Below are 19,740 nucleotides of genomic sequence, written 5' to 3'. Positions count from 1 at the left end.
ACAATTCAATTATTGTCTAAAATTTTAATAAATCCTTCGAAACAATTCAATTATTTTTTTAAAAAGTAATATCTTTGCAAAAATTCAATTATTTTCAATAAAATTTTAATAAAATTCCATGAAAGAATTAAATTTTTAATATTTTCCAAGAAAATTCAATTATTTTCTAAAATTTTAATATATTCTTCGAAAAAATTCAATTATATTCAAAAAAATTTCAAGAAAGAATTCAATTTTTTTCTTAATTTATTAGAAAAAATTTTAATAGCATTAAATTATTTTCTAAAATTTAAATAAATTCTTCGAAAAAATTCATATAAATTTATAAATAGTAAAATTCTTTGCAAAAATTTAATTATTTTTAATACAATTTTAATAAAATTTCATGAAAGAATTCAAATTTAAAAAAAAAATTTAATATTATTTTTAAAAAAAATTCAATTATTTTCTAAAATTTTAATAAATCCTTCGAAACAGTTAAATTACTTTTTTAAATATTAAAATCTTTACAAGAATTCAAAATAATTGAATTCATCACAAGAATTTTATTATTTTTTGAAAATAATTTAATTCTTTCAAGTTTCAATTTTTTTGACGAATATATTTAAAAATTGCCTTGAAAGTAATTTAATTTTTATAAAGAATTTTTTAAAATATTTTGAGAATAATTGAATTATTTTTATAGAATTTTAAATTCTTGTTGAAATTGAATTTTATGGAAATTTTTGAAAATAATTAAATTCTTTCATGTAATTTTATTTAAATTTGATTAAAAATTATTTAATTCCTGCAAAGAATTTTAGTATTTATAAAAATAATTGAATTTTTTTGAAGAATTTATTAAAATTTTAGGAAATAATTGAAATGTATGAAAATATTTTAAAATATTTGAATTCATCCGATGAATTCAATTAAAATTGTTTTGAAAATAATTGAATTTGCGTACCTAAAGATTTTACTATTTAAAAAAATAATTGAATATTGTTTAGAAGGAATTATTAAAATTTTAGAAAATAATTGAATACTTTCGTGAAATTTTATTAAAATTTTTGAAAATATGAACAGTTATAATTAATTTTGTACTTAATAAGTAAATGTTTTATGTTTTGTTTATGAAATTATTTTAAAAATTTATATTTGAAAATAAAAAATTTTCTAATTTGGATACAATTCATATTGTCAAATTCTATTGGTGGACATTTGAATTTTAATTGAAATTTTCCATCATTTTCATTGGTTGAGTATCAGGATTCGAACATAACCTATAAATGTATTTATTTTCGATTTTGACACTGACACCTTTGACACAGTTTTATTGTTTTGACGTATTATGCAATTTCGAAAATTTGCCTGATTAGGTAAATTATTGCCTAATATGCAATAATTATCGTAAAATACGGGAATTAATTGTTTATTAACAATTCGAGAGTTGTTCGGATTTTTTTCCTTTTAATACCGGTCCTTTAAAAAGTATGCTTCAAAATGATGCAACAATACATGAAGGAACTTGAACAGGTAAATTGATTTAATTTACAATAAAAGGATTGTTAAGTTAATTATTTTTCTAGTATCCGAAAGGATAATTTAAATTTTTTTATTTTTCCTAACCTATTAATTTAAAAAATCGTAATTATCGTATATAAGTTTCTCCAGTAATTGCTCTAATTAACAATGTTTTAAAATAATTACATTTTCCTTATTATTGCAGCAACTTTTAATTGTTCTGGGGAAAATTTATCAAAACTTGATTTAGTTGATTAATAAAGTTTGGGAATTTGATAAATAAAAGTAAATTTTCCTTTGAGTAAATAAACTTTCTTTTCAATAGGAGCCCTTTGATCCCGAGGAATTTGTCGAGCGTTTAGCTTGGCGAACGGTGAATGACACAATAAGCGAAAATGGAAAAAGTGTTTTTGATCCTCTTTTAATTCACGAAACATTTCTACAAGCAATTAAAGATCTACAAGTTCTACAAGAGAGACAGCAAAAGAAATGCGAAAAATTGGAGAGTGCTTTAAAGGAAGAGGAATCGAGACATGCCCTCGAAACATTGGATTTACAGGAGAGAAATAAAAATGCAATGGAACTTTTTCATCAACTCGATGAGAGAATTAATCTCGTTGCAACTAAAGTTCTTCATTTAGGCGATCAATTAGAAAATGTCAATACACCAAGAGCGCGAGCTGTCGAAGCTCAAAAATTAATGAAACATTTCTCTGAATTTCTCAGTCCTGGTCCTTTAACTTGTCACATTTTCACTGATAAATCATCCGTGAGTATTATTATTTACAAAAAGTAAAACAAAATAATAATAATAATAATAATTTTTCTTTTTAAATATTTCCAATTTTAAAATTAATATATTGAAAATAATTGAATTCTTCCGAAGAATTTTACAATTTATAAAAATAATTGAATGTTTTGAAAGAATTAAATTCTTTCAAAACATTCAATTATGTATTTTCAAAAATTCTGATAAAATTCTTTCGAAATTCAATCGAAAACTTTTATTAAAACGTTTAATAATAATTAATATTTCTTTAAAATCTTATCAAAACTGTTGAAAATAATTGAATTTTATTTAATATATTAAAAAATAATTGAATTCCTTGAAGAATTTTATTATATTTATAAAAATAATAGAATTTTTTAAAATAATTGAATTTTTATTAGAACTCTTGGAAATAATTGAATTTAATTAATATTTTTAAAAATAATTGTATTCTTTCGAGAATTTTTATTAAAATTGTATTCAAAATAATTGAATTCCTCCGAAACATTTTCTTATTTATGAAAATAATTTAATTCCTTTGAAGGATTATATTATTATTTATAAAAATATTTTAATTCTTGCGAAGAATTTTCTTATTTATGAAAATATGTAATTGGATTCTTGCGGAAGATTTTACAATTTAGAAAAATAATTGATTTGCTTCGTAGAATTTTATCTGAATTTTTGAAAATAATTGAATTTTTTTAAGGAATTTTATTAAATAATTTGAAAATAATGATTTTTTTAAAAGAATTTCATCAAAATTGTTAAAAATAATTTAATTTATATTAAAATTCTTAAAAATAAACGAATTTAATTAATAATTTTAAAAATAATTATATTCTTTCGAGAAATTTTACTAAAATTGAATTAAAAATAATTGAATTCCTCAGAAGAATTTTACTATTAATGAAAATAATTTAATTCCTTTAAAGAATTTTATTATCTATTGATGAAAGTAATTGAATTCTTGCGAAGAATTTTATTAAAATTTTTCAAAATTTTTATTACCTAAATTCTTTTGAAAAATTTCTTTGAATTTTTTAAAAATAATCCAATTTCTTTAATAATTTTAATTGAAAATTTTGAAAGTAATTGAATTTTATGAAGAATTTCTTTAAAGTTTTTAAAATTCTAATCGTGTTTCTTAATAATTGAAAGTAAACACTTACTTCTTAAATTTTCTTTAAATTGTTGAAAATAATTGAATTCTTCTCAGAATTTTAAAATTACAATTTTCTAAAATAATTTAATTCATTCAGGGAATTATATTTAAAATTCTAAAAATTAGTTTTTAAATTCTATAAGAAGAAATTTAATTTTTCAAGAATTTTATTTAAAAAATTGACTTATAATTAAATTTTTATAAATAAATTGTATCGTTTTTTAATATTTACAGAATATAATTTTCTTTCCAAGAATTTTTTTTTTTTAAATTTTGAAAATAATTGAATTTTTAAAATAAATTTTACAGACAATTTTAGAAATAATTGAATTTTTGAGATGAACTGAATTTTAGAATTTAAAATTATTTTTTAAATAATTGAATTTTTGAACTATAATTGAAATTGCTGAAGTTTTAAAGGAAGATATTTGAATATTTTTTAAGAAATTTATTAAACATTTTGAAAATTAAGGGATTTTTCAGAAAAAAAAAGATTTTAAATAACCAGAAAAAAACGATAAGGAAAAAATTTAAATAATTGAATGTTTGCAAAGAATTTTATTACAATTTTTAAAAAAATAATTGAATTCTTGTGAATGTAATTAATATTTTTAAAAATAATTGAATTCCTCAGAAGAATTTTATTATTTATGAAAATAATTGAATTCCTGAGAAGAATTCAATTATTTTTAAAAATAATCGAATTCTTGGGAAGTTTATTATTAAAATTTCTAAAAATAATTGAATTTTATTATTTATGAAAATAGTTGAATTTTTCCAAAGAATTTTATTTAAAATTTAAAAAAAAAATTGAATTCCTGAGAAGAATTTTATTATTTTTAAAAATAATTGAATTTTTGGAAAGTTTATTAATTTTTATTAAATAATTTAATTCTTGCGAAGAATTTTATAAAAATTTCTGAAAATAATTGAATTTTTGAGGTGAACTCACTTTTAGAATTTAATTATTTTTTAAATAATTGAATTTTGGAATTATAATTGAAATTGCTGATGTTTTAAAGAAGATATATTTATTGAAATTATTTCAGTTGGACGAGGCAGCCGACGTGATATTGAAACTTCATCTCATTGCGCAAGAGCTTCCATCGGAGAAATTTGAGCACGCAAAGAAGAAAATTAGTACAAAATATCATGAGATTGAGAGAAATTTAATAGAGGAATTTGTAAGAGCACAAAATGGTGAGGACGCAAATCGAATGAAAAAACTAGCATCAATTCTATTGCATTTCAAGGGCTATTCACAATGTATGGACGCATTTATTGAACAAAGTCAAATGAGTTCATTTGGTAAGGACGTGTTTCAAGAGGTCATACCAATGTGCACGAAAAATTATAAACTAATGCAACAAGTTTTCACAAATCCCGAACAAGTAATGGCGAAATTTGTCTTAAACATTTATCATTTACGACTGCAAAAATATATTGTCGCAAAATTAGCGGATCGTTCCGACTCTGAAAAATATTTGACAAATCTCTACGAATTGTATTTAAAGACAGCAAAACTCTCGAGTGATTTGAAAAAGTACAACATGTGCACTGACGAGGCTTATTTAATTAAATTGACTCGAAATATTTTTCACAAACATGTCGATGGTTATATTACGTAAGTTTCTATTTTGGAAAAATTGTCTTACTTAGAAAAATTATTTTATTTTTAATTTGAATTTGAATTTTAAATTTGAATTTCTATTTTTAATTACATTTTTCGTTTTTCAATTTTTTACACATAGAGTGGAGACAAAATCATTGCGAGACAAAGCAGCGGCACTATTATCGGAATATTACGAATCGAAAAATCATCAGAAGAAAGTATTGCAAACGGGTGGTTTTCAAGAATTAAGAAGAGATTTACAAGCTGTCCTTGGTACGAGAACGAATATAAATATTGCACAAATCGAAGACTATGGCGGTGAGACATTTCTCTCGGAAGAATTGGCTATTAATTTATTGCAACGAAGTAAATTGGCATTTCAACGATGTTCATTATTATCGCAACCAAATGATCTGCCGGCAAATGCAACGCAAATATTGGATATTTTATTAAAATCACTTGTGGACGAACACGTTGATTATGCACTTGAATTAGGTTTACAGTGTGTTCCAATTCCAGAGAGTCGCACACAACCGGAAATACATTTCTTTAAAATTGTTCGTCGATGCAATGCAATTATTCGATTATTGGAGGAGCAATTTAGCGATAGTTTGGTGCCTCTCGTTATGTAAGTTGATTCTCTTTTTATTTTCTTTCAATGATAAACTTTCTTTTAAAGAAAGTTTCTTTTTTTTTTAAGTAAAATTTTCTTTTCTTTAAAAGAAAAATTTCTTCTTCTTTTCTTTCTCCAAAATATTGAAAAGAATTTTAGAGAAATTAAAAATGATTGTAGAAATTCAATTATTTTCAAAATTAATAAAATTCTTCGCAGAAATTCAATTGTTTTCAAAATTTTTTTTTTTAAATTCTCGTCAAAATATCAATTATCTTTAGAAATATTAAAATTCTTCTCCCAAAATTCAATTATTTTCAAAATTTTTAATACAATTTTTAGCAAAATTTCAATTATTTTCAAAAAATTTTCCTCAATTCAATGATTTTCAATATATTACTATTTTAATAAAATTTTCCAAAAGAATTCAATTATTTAGAAAATTTTTTGATAATATTCTTCGAAAATATTTAATTATTTTCATAAAAAAATAATTATAATAATTTCACAGGAATTCAATTATTTTCATAAATAATAAAGTTTTTACAGGAATTCAATTATTTTCAAAAATAATAAAACTCATTTCTAGAATTTTAATTATTTTTAAAACAATTTTAATCAAATCCTCGAAAAATTTTATTATTCTTAAAAATATAATTAAAATTCGTCAAAAGAATTCATTTATTTAAAAATTTTTTTATAAAATTCTTTAATAGAATTGAATTTTAAGAAACATTCAATTACTAAATAAATAATTATTTTTGCATTTAAATAATTAAATTCTAGTAGAAAAAATTATTTTAAAAATTATAGATTTATGGAAGAATTTGAGTTAAATTATTGCAGAAATTCAATTCTTTTTAAAAATTTTTATAAAATTCTTGTCAATTATTTAAAATACTATTTTTATAAAATTTGTTGGAAAATAATTAATTTTAAACAAAATTTTTATAAAACTCTTCGCAAGAATTCAATTATTTTCAAAAATTTTAATAAAAATCTTCACAAGAATAAAATTATTTTTCATAAATAACAAAATTATTATCAGGAATAAAATTTTTTTTAATACAATTTTTAAATGAATTCCTCGAAAAATGTAATTATTCTTCAAAATTTTATTAAAATTCGTCCACATAATTTAATTACTTAAAAATTTATTGATAAAATTCTTTATGAGAATTGAATTTCAAGAAACATTTAAATTCAGAATTCTAGTAGAATACTCGAATAAAAATTGATTTAAGAATAAATTTCAGTTCAAATTTTAGATAATAATTAAATATTAAAAGCAATGTAGCCTGAATTTTTAGTAATAATTGAATTTTAAAATTAATTTTTTTTTTTGAATTTATTTACCTATTTATTTATTTTTTTTTTGAAAAAGTTTAATTGAATTATTTTTAGATTATTTGAAGTTTTTATTTTCTAATATATATTTAATTGCAAAATTTACGAATAATTAAAAATTTTGTAAAATTGAATTGTAAAAAAATGAAATAGAATATTCTCAAAGCACTTTTTCAAAAATTATTCAAAATAATGGCTTTATCAAAAAGTTTGAGTTAAAAACACTAAAAAAAATGTAATTTTCAAGAAGTTACAAATTATTGCAGAAATTCAATTATTTTCAAAAATTTTAATAAATCTCTTGGCAAGAATTCCATTATTTTTCATAAATAACAAAATTATTCTCAGGTATTAAATTTTTTTAAATAAAATTTTTAAATTAATTCATCGAAAAATGTAATTATTCTTAAAAATTTTATGAAAATGCATGAAAATAGTTCAATTATTTAAAAATTTGTTGCTAAAATTCTTTCTAAGAATTGAATTTTAAGAAATATTCAAAAATTCAATAAATTATTTATTTTTGTATTTAAATAATTGAATTTTAGTTGAATGTTCTAATTAAAACTAATTTAAAAATGAATTTAAGTTGAAATTTTAGATAATAATTGAATATTGAAAGCAATATAGCCTAAAATTTTAGAAATAATTGAATTTTGAAATTAATTTTTTTTGAAAAAGATTAATTGAATTATTTTTAGATTATTTGAAGAATTTAATTGAAGAATTTAATTGAAGAATTTACGAATAATTGAAATTTCGTAAAATTAAATATTGTAATATTGTAATTCAATTATTTTCGTAAATAATAAAATTCTTTTTAGAAATTCAATTATTTTCATAAATAATAAAACTCATGGCAGAATTTTAATTATTTTTAATCGAATTCCTGGAAAAAATTCTTAAAAATTTAATTAAAATTCGTTGATAGATTTCAATTATTTGAAAATTTGTTAACAAAGATTCTTTATGGGAATTGAATTTTAAAAAACGTTCAATTATTCAATAAATTATTTATTTGCATTTTTGCATTAAAATTTTTATTTAAATAATTGAATTCTAGTAGAATTTTCTAATAAAAATTGATTTAAAAATTAATTTCAATTAAAATTTTAGATAATTATTAAATATTAAAAGCATTATAGGGTAAATTTTTAGAAATAATTGAATTTTGAAATTAATTTTTTTTAGAATTTTTAATTGCGGCTTTTTTTTGAAATTATTTAAAGTTTTTATTTTCTAATATATATTTAATTGAAGAATTTACGAATAATTGAAATTTTGTAAAATTGAATTTGAAAATGCTCAAAGCACATTTTCGAAAATTATTAAAAATAATCGATTTAAAGAAGAATTTTAGTTCAAGCCCTGAAATATTGAAATAGGTTGAAACTATTTTCTATAGAATGCAAATAAATAATATTGGAAAATTCTTTTTTTTTTAGCTCAACGCCAAAGAATGTGGAGTGCATGACGAAGAAGAAGAAAATATTGGAGCAAATTGAAATGAAATTGAATTTGGGACTGGATCGGAGTATAAATGCAATTGTTGGTTGGGTGAAGGTTTATTTGCAGACTGAACAACGTAAAACGGATTTTAAACCTGAGAGTGATGTTGATACATTAAATACACCGGCGTGTTTGACTGTTGTTCAATATGTTACGGGAATGATAAGACACATTGACGACAGTCTCGATGGTAAAAGTCTTGAGAATGTCCTCACCGAATTGGGAATACGTTTTCATCGTGTTATTTATGAGCATTTACAGCAATTTCAATTTAATTCAGCCGGAGCAATGTGTGCAATTTGCGATATGAATGAATACAGAAAATGCGTCAAGGAACTGAAAATTAGCACTGTCGTCACTCTATTCGATACATTGCATGCTCTCTGCAATCTTCTTCTTGTCAAACCGGAAAATTTGATGCAAGTCTGCTCTGGGGATCAGTTGGTACGTTTTTATTTCGTTTCTTGTATATAAATATTAATATTTCGAAATATTTAATTACAGGCTTCGCACTCATGTACTAAAACTTACTATTTACTACTTTTTTTTGCGATTTTAAATTATTGTGAAAATTTTGAAAACTATTTGGATACTTTTTTTTAAATGTGTGACACTAAAAGTTACTTTTTTCTTTTTTTTTAATTTTTAGAAATTTAAATCTGCTAATAGTTGAAATAATTTAATTATTCTTTACAATTTTCATAAAATTATTCGAAAATTCAATTATTTCCAAAAATTTTAATAAAATCCTTCGCAAGAATTCAATTATTCAATAATAAAATTCTTTAAAAGAATTTAATAATTTCCGAAAAATTTTAATAAAGTTCAATACTAAAATCTTTAATTACAATAATTAACAGACTCAAGTAAAATTATTTTTAAAAAAATACATTATTTTCAAAAGATTTAAATACAAATTAAACAACAAAATTCTTTTCGTGAATTCAATTATTTCTTAAAAATTTAAATAAAATTTTTTAATTACAATTATGAGAGAAATTTTTTGAAAAAATTTAATTAATTTCAAAATTTACAATAATAAAAAGAATTAAATTTTCAATTGAAATTTAAAAAAAGTTAATTTATTTTCAATAGATTTAAAGACTTTAGTCAACGAAAATTTAATTAATTTCGAAAAATCCGATAAAATTCCTTAAAAGAATTCAATTATTTCCAAAAAATTTGAATAAAATTCAATACTAAAATCTTTAATTACAATAATTAACTAACTCTTAAGGAAAATTATTTTAAAAAAAACTACATTAATAAAATATTTTAATTACAATTATTAACAAACACGATTATTTTAGAAAATTGAGAGAAATTTTTTGAAAAAATTTAATTAATTTCAAACTTTACAATCAAAAAAACTAAATTTTCAATTAAAATTTTTAAAAAATTAATTATTTTTCAATAGGTTTAAAGAATTTAGTCAAACAAATTTAATCAATTTCGAAAAATCCGATAAAATTCTTTAAAATAATTCAATTTTTTAAAAATACTTTTTAATAAACTTTAATAATAAAATTATTAATTACAATTTTTAACAAAATCGATTATCTATTTAAAAAAAATTCAAAGGGATTCTTCAAAACAAAATATTTAATTATTTACAAAAATTTTAGGAAAATGTTTTTTGAGATTTTATTATTTTTAAAAATGATATTCAATATCTTTATAAGAATTTAATTTATTTTAATAAAGAAACAAAAATTTTCGCGAGAATTCATCAATTATTTTTAATTAATATAATTTTAAATGAATTCCTCGAGAAATTTAATTATTTTCACAAATAAAGTTTTCCACAAGAGTTCAATTATTTAAAATAAAATTTTCATAATATTTATTATATTTCGAAAAAATTTATTATTCAAAACAGTGTTTATTAAATTTTTATGAAGAATTCAATTATTTTCAAAAATAACAGCATTTTTCACAGAAATTCAATTCTTTTTAAACATTTTAATAAAAGTTTTCACAGTAATTCAATTATATTCATAAGTAATAAAATTGTTCTTAGGAATTCAATTATTCTTGAAAATTTTAATAAAATTGTTAGCAACTATTCAATTATTTTCATAAATAATAAAATTTATCGCAGAATTTCAATTATTTTTAATACAATTTTAAAGGAATAGCTTAAAAAATGTAATTATTCTTTTAAAAATTTAATTTCAATTCCTCGAAAAAATCAATTATTTAAAAAAATGTTTTTTTAAAAAATTTTTTGGAAGAATTCCATTATTTACAAAAACATTAGAATTTCTCACAGGAATTCTATTAATTTCAAATATTTTAATAAAATTGTTCGAAAATAATCAATTATTTTAAATACAATTTTAATTAAATTTTTTTGAAATAATTTAATTGTTCTTTTATTTAGATTTTAGTAAAATTATTCTCAAGAATTCAATTATTTACATAAATAATTCTTTGAAAGAATTCAATTATTAAAGATAAATAACAATATTCATCACAAGAATTAAATTATTTTTAAAAGTAATAAATTTTTTTCTTTGAAACTCAATTACAAATTCTAGTAAAATCCTTCGTAAGAAATAAATTATTTTCAAAATTTTTGATAAAATTCTTATTCAATTTTAAGAAATAATAATCAATTATTCTATGAATTATTTATTTTTGTACTTAAATAAGTGAATTCTTCTGGAACTTTTTAATACAATTTTAAATTATAATTGAATATTAAAAATTTGTTGTAATACAAATGTTTAGATGTAAATAAATTTTTAAAAAGCTTTTAAATTAAAATTATTTAAAATTTTAGTTCCTGTGAAAAAATATGTAAGTGTTTATATATTTGTTGAACACAAGTTATTCAGGTATTAATAATTTAATTTAGAAATTATAAAAAATAACCTTTTGAAAAATTTTAATTAATTTTTTTGAATACAGTCAAATTCTCGTCAAAATTAAAAATTTTTATTCAAATTTCGAATTAATTTGGAAATTTTGTCAAATTTAATTGAAATAAATTTTATAAAAAAAAATTTATTTCTTTACTTTGAAAAATTATTTTTAAAAATAATCGAAGTTTTGAAGAATTCTAACTAAAAATTTGGAAAATAATTTAATTTTGATAAAAATTTATTAGAATTTAATTTATTATCAGGATAAGAAAAACAGTGAATATTTTTTATGGAAATCAGGGAAATCAGAATCAAATTTCTGTCTTTTTTTTTTAATAGACTAAAACGAGTTTTTTAGTCGTCAAATTTATTTTTTTGATATCTACTTTTTTCAGTCTTAAAGACACTTTTTGCTACTGTTTTAAAACTAATTATTCAGTGCGAAGCTTGTAATTCTTATATAGAAAAAAAATTTGTATAGAAAAAAACTTTTAGAAAAAAATTCATGTAAAGAATTAAAATTGTTTTGGGTTTAAATTTAAAGTTTTTTTTTCTATTGCAGGCAGTGCTGGATAGATCGATATTGGTCTCGTTTATTCAATTAAGGAGCGATTATAAAACACAAAAATTATCGAATTCACTGAAAGGACTCACTACGTAGTTGTATATATTTTAAGAAATCTCTATAAATTTAATTTCTTTTCCTTATATTTTAATATATATAAATATTTTTATTTTATATATAAATTCTTAACGTGTTGATATTAAGTAATGCCAATTAATTTAAAAACTAATTTTAACTAATTTTGGTTTCTTTCTTTTCTTCCATTTTCACTCCCTCATTTTTCTCCTCTAAATAGATTTTCATATTTTCGAATTTAAATTATCTTTTTTCTATAATGAATTTATTTATTATATTATTATAATAATATATAATTATTATTAAATTATAAATATAATTTCTATTTAATTATATTTATAAAAACACCTTGAATTAGTTATTGAAAGTTATTATTACCTCTTTAAAGTTATTTTTTTTAGAATGAGTTCGGAGAAAAGAAAGCGTAAAATTCGGAACAAAAGAAAAAGGGCTAGTGATTTGTTTTCAAAATATAGAAAATCTCTTTTAAATTGAAATAATAGATTGGAATACAATGAAAATTTTGTAATTGTCAATTATCTACATTATGCCTGGGAAGGAAAAGTTTTCATTTATCACGGAAAAAGTGATACAATAAAGATATTATTGAATTTAATAAAATCTAAATAGACTTTAATTCGTTCACTTTTTAATTTAATTCAATTATTATGTTTTAATTAATTAATTATTAACTTTCATAAAGTTTCAATGGATCTGGACTTTGGATTCAAAAATCAAATGTAAATTTTCTTTTTGGGTAAAATAAACAGGGCCTTAAAAAAAATACTAAAATTCAAGTTCGTCTTGGAATCAAATTCTATATTTATCGTTAATCTACACGTAGGAAACGTAAAAAACCATCGATGTAATAACTTATAGTATTCTACGCGTAAATGTCATATCCACTTAAAACGTCTAAGGGCAGCAATCGCAAAAATTATGCTGCAAGACTGTTAATCTGTTTATTTTTTTTTTTTATTCGTGTCACAATTTTTTTTTTTGAGAGTTTTATTTATTTTCCTCCATTGAGGTTCAAAATGAACCAAAAAGACGAGAAAAAATAAGGACAGTTTCTATTGATTTGTACTCTTTCGATCTACAATTTTCATTTCTTGATCGACATTTTTTTTTTGTCTCATTTTGTACATGAAATATCATATAAAATAATTTTTCTGCTTAAAAAAAATTTATTTAAAGCATTCTATAAATGAGATATATAAAAAATATTTTTAATAAAAATTATTTTATATGTTTTCAATATTTTCGTTGAGAACAACTTTTTCTCTCTAACTAAACAAATTCGTCAAAAAACTGAGAGTTTAATTCATAAATCATGGACGAGAAAATACTGTATTTTGGAATTTAATTTGACAACGGACAAAATTTGTTTTCGTCAATAGAGTTGACTGAGCTAGAATATTCTAAGAAAACGTTTTACAGTACAAGTTAAAAACAAAAAAAAACTCGGAGAAATAATTTACTGGAATTTTTTTTTTTCGGAAGGCTTCTCAATAACTGAATTAATTCAAAATCAAGAATCTGGGAAGAGTGTCTTGTTTCATAAAGACTTTGAAGCGAAAGCAATTCTTTCGAAATATAAATACTGAAAGCTCATAAATTCGATTCATGATTTGAAAATAGATGTAAACTATTTCCGAGGATTTCGAGTATTCAATTAGAAATTAATTTTCTTAATTCGCAAAACACAATTATTTTTTACATAAAAACTAACGGTAATGGTTTTACCGCATTTTTTTTCTTGTGATAATATTTTTCGTCGATTATAAGTCCATTCTTAACATTTTTATACAGTTTTGTTTTTATTTGAATTTTTAGAGTCTGCTTTTGAATATGACTCGGTGAAAATTTCTAAATTGACGACGTGGAATCAATGTCAGATCGATATCAGCGCATGCGATAATTATTGGTCTCGTGAACTGTGCATAATTCACCTTTGAAATCAATTTCAACCATAAAATCAAGATCTCGATAATTTCTTGCATTTGGTTTCATTGAGAATGTACCGTAAACTTCCTCGCCCTTCTTCACCGTCATGTACTCGTCGAAATAAAAGACAGTTTGCTTCCAATGTGTATAGGGTAATTCAGGAGCGGTACTAAAACCAGTTCGTTTATGGCACTTGGTGAATTCAATAGTGAAATATGTCACGAGTGCCTGGACGTAATCGTTTCGTCTCACCTGAAGATTAAATGGCGAGGAAAATTCCAAATCAGCCTTTGTCACTGTATAGAGATCAACTTCCTTAATGAGACATGAATTTGTCACAACCTGCTTTGGATCGACAATATCAACGAGAGGTTCACTAATTGCCACCTTTCTTATGCTGCTCATATCAAAGCCATAAACATCGTCCCACCAATTGATTTTCTCGTCCTTATATTGTCGATCCTCAATACCACAGATGAAGAGTGTTGCCTTGTCGGGAAAGAGCATTCCGTCTTCGCGAAGCCATTTGTCGCGGGCAAAGAGAACAGTGTCGAGCATTGATTCATAAAATAGACAATAACCCATCCATTCCGATATGATGATGTCGACCTTTTCAATTCCATCGGGTAAAATAACCTCCTCAACTTTACCCTTTAAAATTGATATTGTTTTCGAAAGATTATTTGCCTCGACAATTTTTTGCGCGTACTCAACAATATTTGAGCATTCGATGCCAATGACACGTGCGGCGCCCGCTTTTGCCGCGAACATTGAGAGAATTCCAGTTCCACAGCCAATGTCAAGGACAATTTTCCCTTTGAATAAATGCTTATTGTGATACATTGAATTTCGATAAGTCACCGTACGAACCTCGTCCTTTAACATTTCCTCGTGAATTCCATAATGAGCATAGGAATCAAAATAATAATCCCGCGATGTCATCTCATCAACCGAAACACCTTGCTGATGATCCTTGCTGTTTGCATTTGGCAACGCAGCCTCCTTATTTGGCAGGATTATTGACTCGGCAACTTCCATATTCTCCATTTTTTGATCCTGCAAAAAAAAAAAAAACTTTTATCAATTTTTTCCAAAATTGCAAATAAATAAAATTATTTTATAGTAAATAGTTGAAACAAATTTTTATTCGCAAAAAAGGTTTTATTACATATAAAAGTTGACAACAGACAAATTCAAAATTCCGTATATTAATTTCGCACTTGAAAATTAGTTTTAAAAATAAGTAGCAAAAAGTGTCTTTAGGACTAAAAAAAGGAAATCAAAAAAATAAATTTCAAGACTAAAAAACTCGTATTAGTTTATTAAAAAAAGACAAAAATTTAATTCTATATTTCCCTGATTTCCATAAAAAATATTCGTTATTCAAAATTTTAGGAATTCAACTATTTTCAAAATGCGTTAATTAATTTTTTTTTTAAATTTGATATTGCAAAATTTTAATTAAATACTTCAAAGAAATCAAATTATTTTCAATAAAATTTTACCGAAAATTGAATTATTTGAAAATATTTTGATTATATATATTTCCAAAATTTCATTATGTTTGAAAATATTTGAAATAATTCAATTTAAAATAATTTTAATGAAAAATTTCTAAAAATTTTTAAAAAAATATTTTAATACAATTTTTTGAAGAGTTTTCAATAAAAGTTTTATGAATTAAATATTATTTTCAAAATTTTAAATTAAAATTCTTCATTATTATTCGATTTTTCAAACTTTTAATGAAATACTTCAAAGAAATCAAATATTTGCAATAAAATTTTACCAAAAATTGAATTATTTGAAAAATAATTGAAAAATATTTTAAAAATTTTCATTTTTCGTTTTTATTTAAAAATTTGTTATTGAAAATTTTAATAATTCAGTTATTTTCAAAATTCTTTAATTAAAATTGTTTAAAATTTGATATTGAAAAATTTTAGTGAAAAACCTCAAAAAAATTAATTATTTTTAATAAATTTTACAAAAATTGAATTATTTGAAAAATAATTGAAAAATATTTAAAAAACTATTTTCATTTTTCGGTTTTATTTAAAAATTTGTTATTCGAAATTCATTAATTGAAATTGTTTAAAACTTAATATTGAAAAATTTTTATGAAAAACTTCAAAGAAATCAATTATATTGAATAAAATTTTACAAAAAATTGAATTATAAAAACGTTTTGATTAAATATATTTTCCAAAATTTTATTATGTTTGAAAATATTTAAAATAATTCAATATAAAATAATTATAATGAAAAATTTCTAAAAATTTGTTAAAAAATATTTTAATACAATTTTTTGAAAAGTTTTAAATAAAATTTTTATAAATAAAAATTAAATTATTAAATATTATTTACCAAATTTTAAATCAAAATTCTTCAATTCTTCGATTTTTCAAAATTTTAATGAATTACTTTAAAAAAATCAAATATTTGCAATAAAATTTTACAAAACTTGAATTATTTGAAAAATATTTAAAAAACTATTTTCATTTTTCGTTTTTATTTAAAAATTTGTTATTCAAAATTTTAAGAATTCAATTATTTTCAAAATTCATTAATTAGAATTGTTTAAAACTTGATATTGAAAAATTTTAATGAAAAACTTCAAAGAAATCAATTTTTTTGAATAAAATTTTACAAAAATTAAATTATTTGGAAAATAATTGAAAAATATTTAAAAAACCATTTTCATTTTTTGTTTCTATTTAAACATTTGTTATTCGAAATTAATTAATTAGAATTGTTTAAAACTTGATATTGAAAAATTTTAATGAAAAACTTCAAAGAAATCAATTATTTTCAATAAAATTTTACAAAAATTGAATTATTTGGAAATGTTTTGATTGTATATATATTTCAAAAATTTAATTATTTTAAAAAATAATTGAAATAATTGAATTTAAAATAATTATAATGAAAAATTTCTAAAAATAACATTGTTAAAAAATATTTTTCTATAACTTTTTTAAGAGTTTTCAATCAAAGTTTTATGAATTAAATTATTTTCCAAAATTTTCAATTAAAATTCTTTATAGAAATCAATTATTTACAAATAAAATTTTACAATAATTGAATTATTTGAAAAATAATTTAAAAATATATGAAAATTTATTTTTATTTTCAAATTTGTTATTTAAAATTTTAGGAATTCAATTATTTTTTAAATTTATAAATTAAAATTGTTTCAATAAAATTTTACAAAAATTGAATTACTTGAAAACGTTTTGATTATATATTTCCAAAAGTTAATTATTGTTAAATAATAATTTAAAAATTAGAATTTAAAATAATTGTAATAAGAATTTCAAAAAATTACTCTGTTAAAAAATATTTTTAGATAATTTTTTGTAGAAAGTAATTTTTATTTTTGAATTTTTATCTAAAAATTTGTTATTCAAATTTTTAAGAATTTAATTATTTTCACAATTCATTAATAAAATTTTTTTAAAACTTTATATTAAAAAATTGTAATAAAATACTTAAAGAAATAAAATATTTTCAAAATTTTTTTTAAAAAATTGAATGATTTGAAAACATTTGAATTTTATATTTCAAAAATTCAATTATTTAAAAAAAATATTTAGAAATTATTATTATTTTATTGTTATCTAAAATTGTAACTAAAATTCATTTTCAAATAAATTTTTATTAAAAAGTTCCACCAAAAATTCACTTACTTAAATTGAAAAATAAATAATTGATAGAATAATTGATTATTTCTTAAAATTGAATAAGAATTTTAACAAAATTTTCGAAAATAATTCATTTCTTTCAAGGAATTTTAATAAAACTTTCGAAAATAATTAAATTTTTTGAGGAATTTATTTAAAATTGTATTAAAAATGAGTGAATTCTTGCAATAAATTTTATTAATTATTTTTAATATATATAAATAATAAATCATTTCATGGAAATTTAAAAGAATAATTAAATTATTTTGAATAATTTAATTCAAATTGTATTAAAAATAATTGAATTCTTGTGAAAATTTTTGTTTGTTTATTAAAATAATTGAATTCTTATAAAGAATTTTATTATCATTTTTTAAAATAATTAAATTTCAAAACATTTTTAAAAAACTTTTTTAAATAGTTGAATATTGTTTTGAAGAATTTCTTTGAATTTGTATTTGTATAATTATAATTTTTTTACAAAATTTATTAAAAAATTGAATCCTTTGAAGAGTTTTATCGAATTTTTCGAAATTAATTAAATTTGTTTGAATTCTTGCGAAAGATTTTATTAAAATTTTTGGAAATAATTGAATTTTCGAATAATTTTATGAAAATTTAAAATGAATAATTAAATTATTTTAACTATTAGCAAATTTAAATTTCTGAAAATTTTCACAAAAAAAAAGAAAAAGTAGCTTTCGGTGTCACACTTTTAAAAAAAAGTATCCAAAAAGTTTTCAAAATTTTCACAACAATTTAAAATCGCAAAAAAATAGTAAATAGTAGGTTCTTGTAGATGAGTGCAAAGCCTTGTATTTCAAATTTTTTTTTTTAAATTTAAAACTTTTGAGGTTATGTAAAAATTGTAATTTTCAAACAAGTATTATATTGAAAATATTTTATTCTAATTTTGATTGTTAATTTTAATCAACAAAGAAAGTCATTTAAACAACTTTTTGCAAATTTTTCCTTGAGACAAAAGAATTTTTCCGAAAAAAAACGTTATAACCACAAATATTAAAAAAAGGAAAAAGAAAAATTTCTTTCTGTAGATTTTCAAAAAACAATTTTCACTCTTGAAAGACAAACACAAGACATTAATTAATCTACATTAATTTACTTTCAGATAAAAGACGCTACGATTAAAAGGAGAAAATTCTTTTCGAGAAAAGATGGACCACGTGCCCGCCAAAAGATCGGCGTCTTTTAACATTTCGTTAAAATTCTCCATTTTTCAAATTCGCATTTATACTAAAAGCTAATAAAAAAAAAAGTTTAATAATTCTTCCTAAAAAAGAAATTAGAACGAAACTTATTAAAGTGAAAATAAAAATTGGATAGGAAATGAATTACTAGACAAAGAGCTTGAAAATCTCCAAAGCAAAGGTCCATTTTCCCTTGAGTCACACACTTTTAAATATCGAAATTACGTCACTTAATAACGTACAGGACATTAGAATTTTTCACTAAATAAACACAGAAACCGTATTTTTTCAAGATAAAATTGTTGAAATTTGATTTATGTTTTTTGCAAATGTCTTACCGCGTTGTTCTCTGTTGCACAAATCTCACTCTCCTTGACTTCTACCGGCACTCCATCCGTCGCCGCCATTTTGAAGCAGACGGCGACTCGCGGTTTTCAGGGACGAATCAAAATTGGCAATTTGTCAAAAAAAGAAAAATAGAAAAATTAAATTTTCCAGATTTTAAATTAAATTTTACTCGACTATTTTGATGGGAAACAAATTTGAAAATTATCAACTATTTGATTTTTCAAATCCCATTTGAAATTGGAACAAAAAAATTTTTTTCCTACTCAATTCACTTTGAATTCATTTTTAAATAACAATTTACTCACTATTAATTTTCAATTTACGATCAAATTGAACAATTTTAACACTTTTAAGGAAGAAAATAAAAACCAAATGAAAATATATTCTCTCTGGTGTCTTTTCCTCGGGGAAAAGTTACCGCTCTGATTCCGACTTTATTGAATGGAAATCAGAAAATAAGAGAAACTGATACTGCGCCTGATACCCAGTTGATACGCTCCTGATCATTTGCGTCGTGACTTACTTTTGA

At 20.5% G+C, this 19,740-nt stretch overlaps 2 protein-coding genes across 3 annotated transcripts; one reads left to right on the top strand and one right to left on the bottom strand.

The window, feature by feature from the left end:
- The first annotated feature begins 1,274 nt into the window (after positions 1 to 1,274).
- LOC122508068 (exocyst complex component 5) lies at positions 1,275 to 13,074 on the top strand. The gene is made up of 6 exons (XM_043621159.1): positions 1,275 to 1,515; positions 1,829 to 2,272; positions 4,487 to 5,061; positions 5,189 to 5,677; positions 8,455 to 8,962; positions 11,948 to 13,074. The coding sequence occupies exons 1-6, from the start codon at positions 1,483 to 1,485 to the stop codon at positions 12,044 to 12,046; spliced, it is 2,148 nt and encodes a 715-aa protein (XP_043477094.1). The 5' UTR covers positions 1,275 to 1,482; the 3' UTR covers positions 12,047 to 13,074.
- LOC122508069 (protein arginine N-methyltransferase 1-B) lies at positions 12,824 to 19,351 on the bottom strand. 2 transcript variants are annotated; one of them, XM_043621160.1, is made up of 2 exons: positions 19,202 to 19,351; positions 12,824 to 15,028 (listed from the first exon to the last, which is right to left on the bottom strand). In XM_043621160.1, the coding sequence occupies exons 1-2, from the start codon at positions 19,268 to 19,270 to the stop codon at positions 13,931 to 13,933; spliced, it is 1,167 nt and encodes a 388-aa protein (XP_043477095.1). In that variant the 5' UTR covers positions 19,271 to 19,351; the 3' UTR covers positions 12,824 to 13,930. The 2 variants fall into 2 exon arrangements, with proteins under 2 accessions (XP_043477095.1, XP_043477096.1); XM_043621161.1 differs by lacking the exon at positions 19,202 to 19,351 and adding an exon at positions 19,012 to 19,166.
- Between the last annotated feature and the right edge of the window lie 389 nt (positions 19,352 to 19,740).

This window comes from Leptopilina heterotoma, unplaced genomic scaffold, assembly GCF_015476425.1.
Source record: "Leptopilina heterotoma isolate Lh14 unplaced genomic scaffold, ASM1547642v1 Lhet_52, whole genome shotgun sequence".
Lineage (NCBI taxonomy): Eukaryota > Metazoa > Arthropoda > Insecta > Hymenoptera > Figitidae > Leptopilina > Leptopilina heterotoma.
The sequence above is the reverse complement of the archived record's forward strand: the minus strand, read 5'-3'. Positions and strand labels throughout refer to the sequence as shown.

Coding starts and splice junctions, on each gene's coding strand:
- LOC122508068 (XM_043621159.1), top strand. CDS start 1,483: ATGATGCAACAATACATGAAGGAACTTGAACAG. Junction 1,516..1,828: donor ACATGAAGGAACTTGAACAG/GTAAATTGATTT, acceptor TCTTTTCAATAG/GAGCCCTTTGATCCCGAGGA. Junction 2,273..4,486: donor TTTTCACTGATAAATCATCC/GTGAGTATTATT, acceptor AAATTATTTCAG/TTGGACGAGGCAGCCGACGT.
- LOC122508069 (XM_043621160.1), bottom strand. CDS start 19,270: ATGGCGGCGACGGATGGAGTGCCGGTAGAAGTCAAGGAGAGTGAGATT. Junction 15,029..19,201: donor GTGCAACAGAGAACAACGCG/GTAAGACATTTG, acceptor TTTTTTTTGCAG/GATCAAAAAATGGAGAATAT.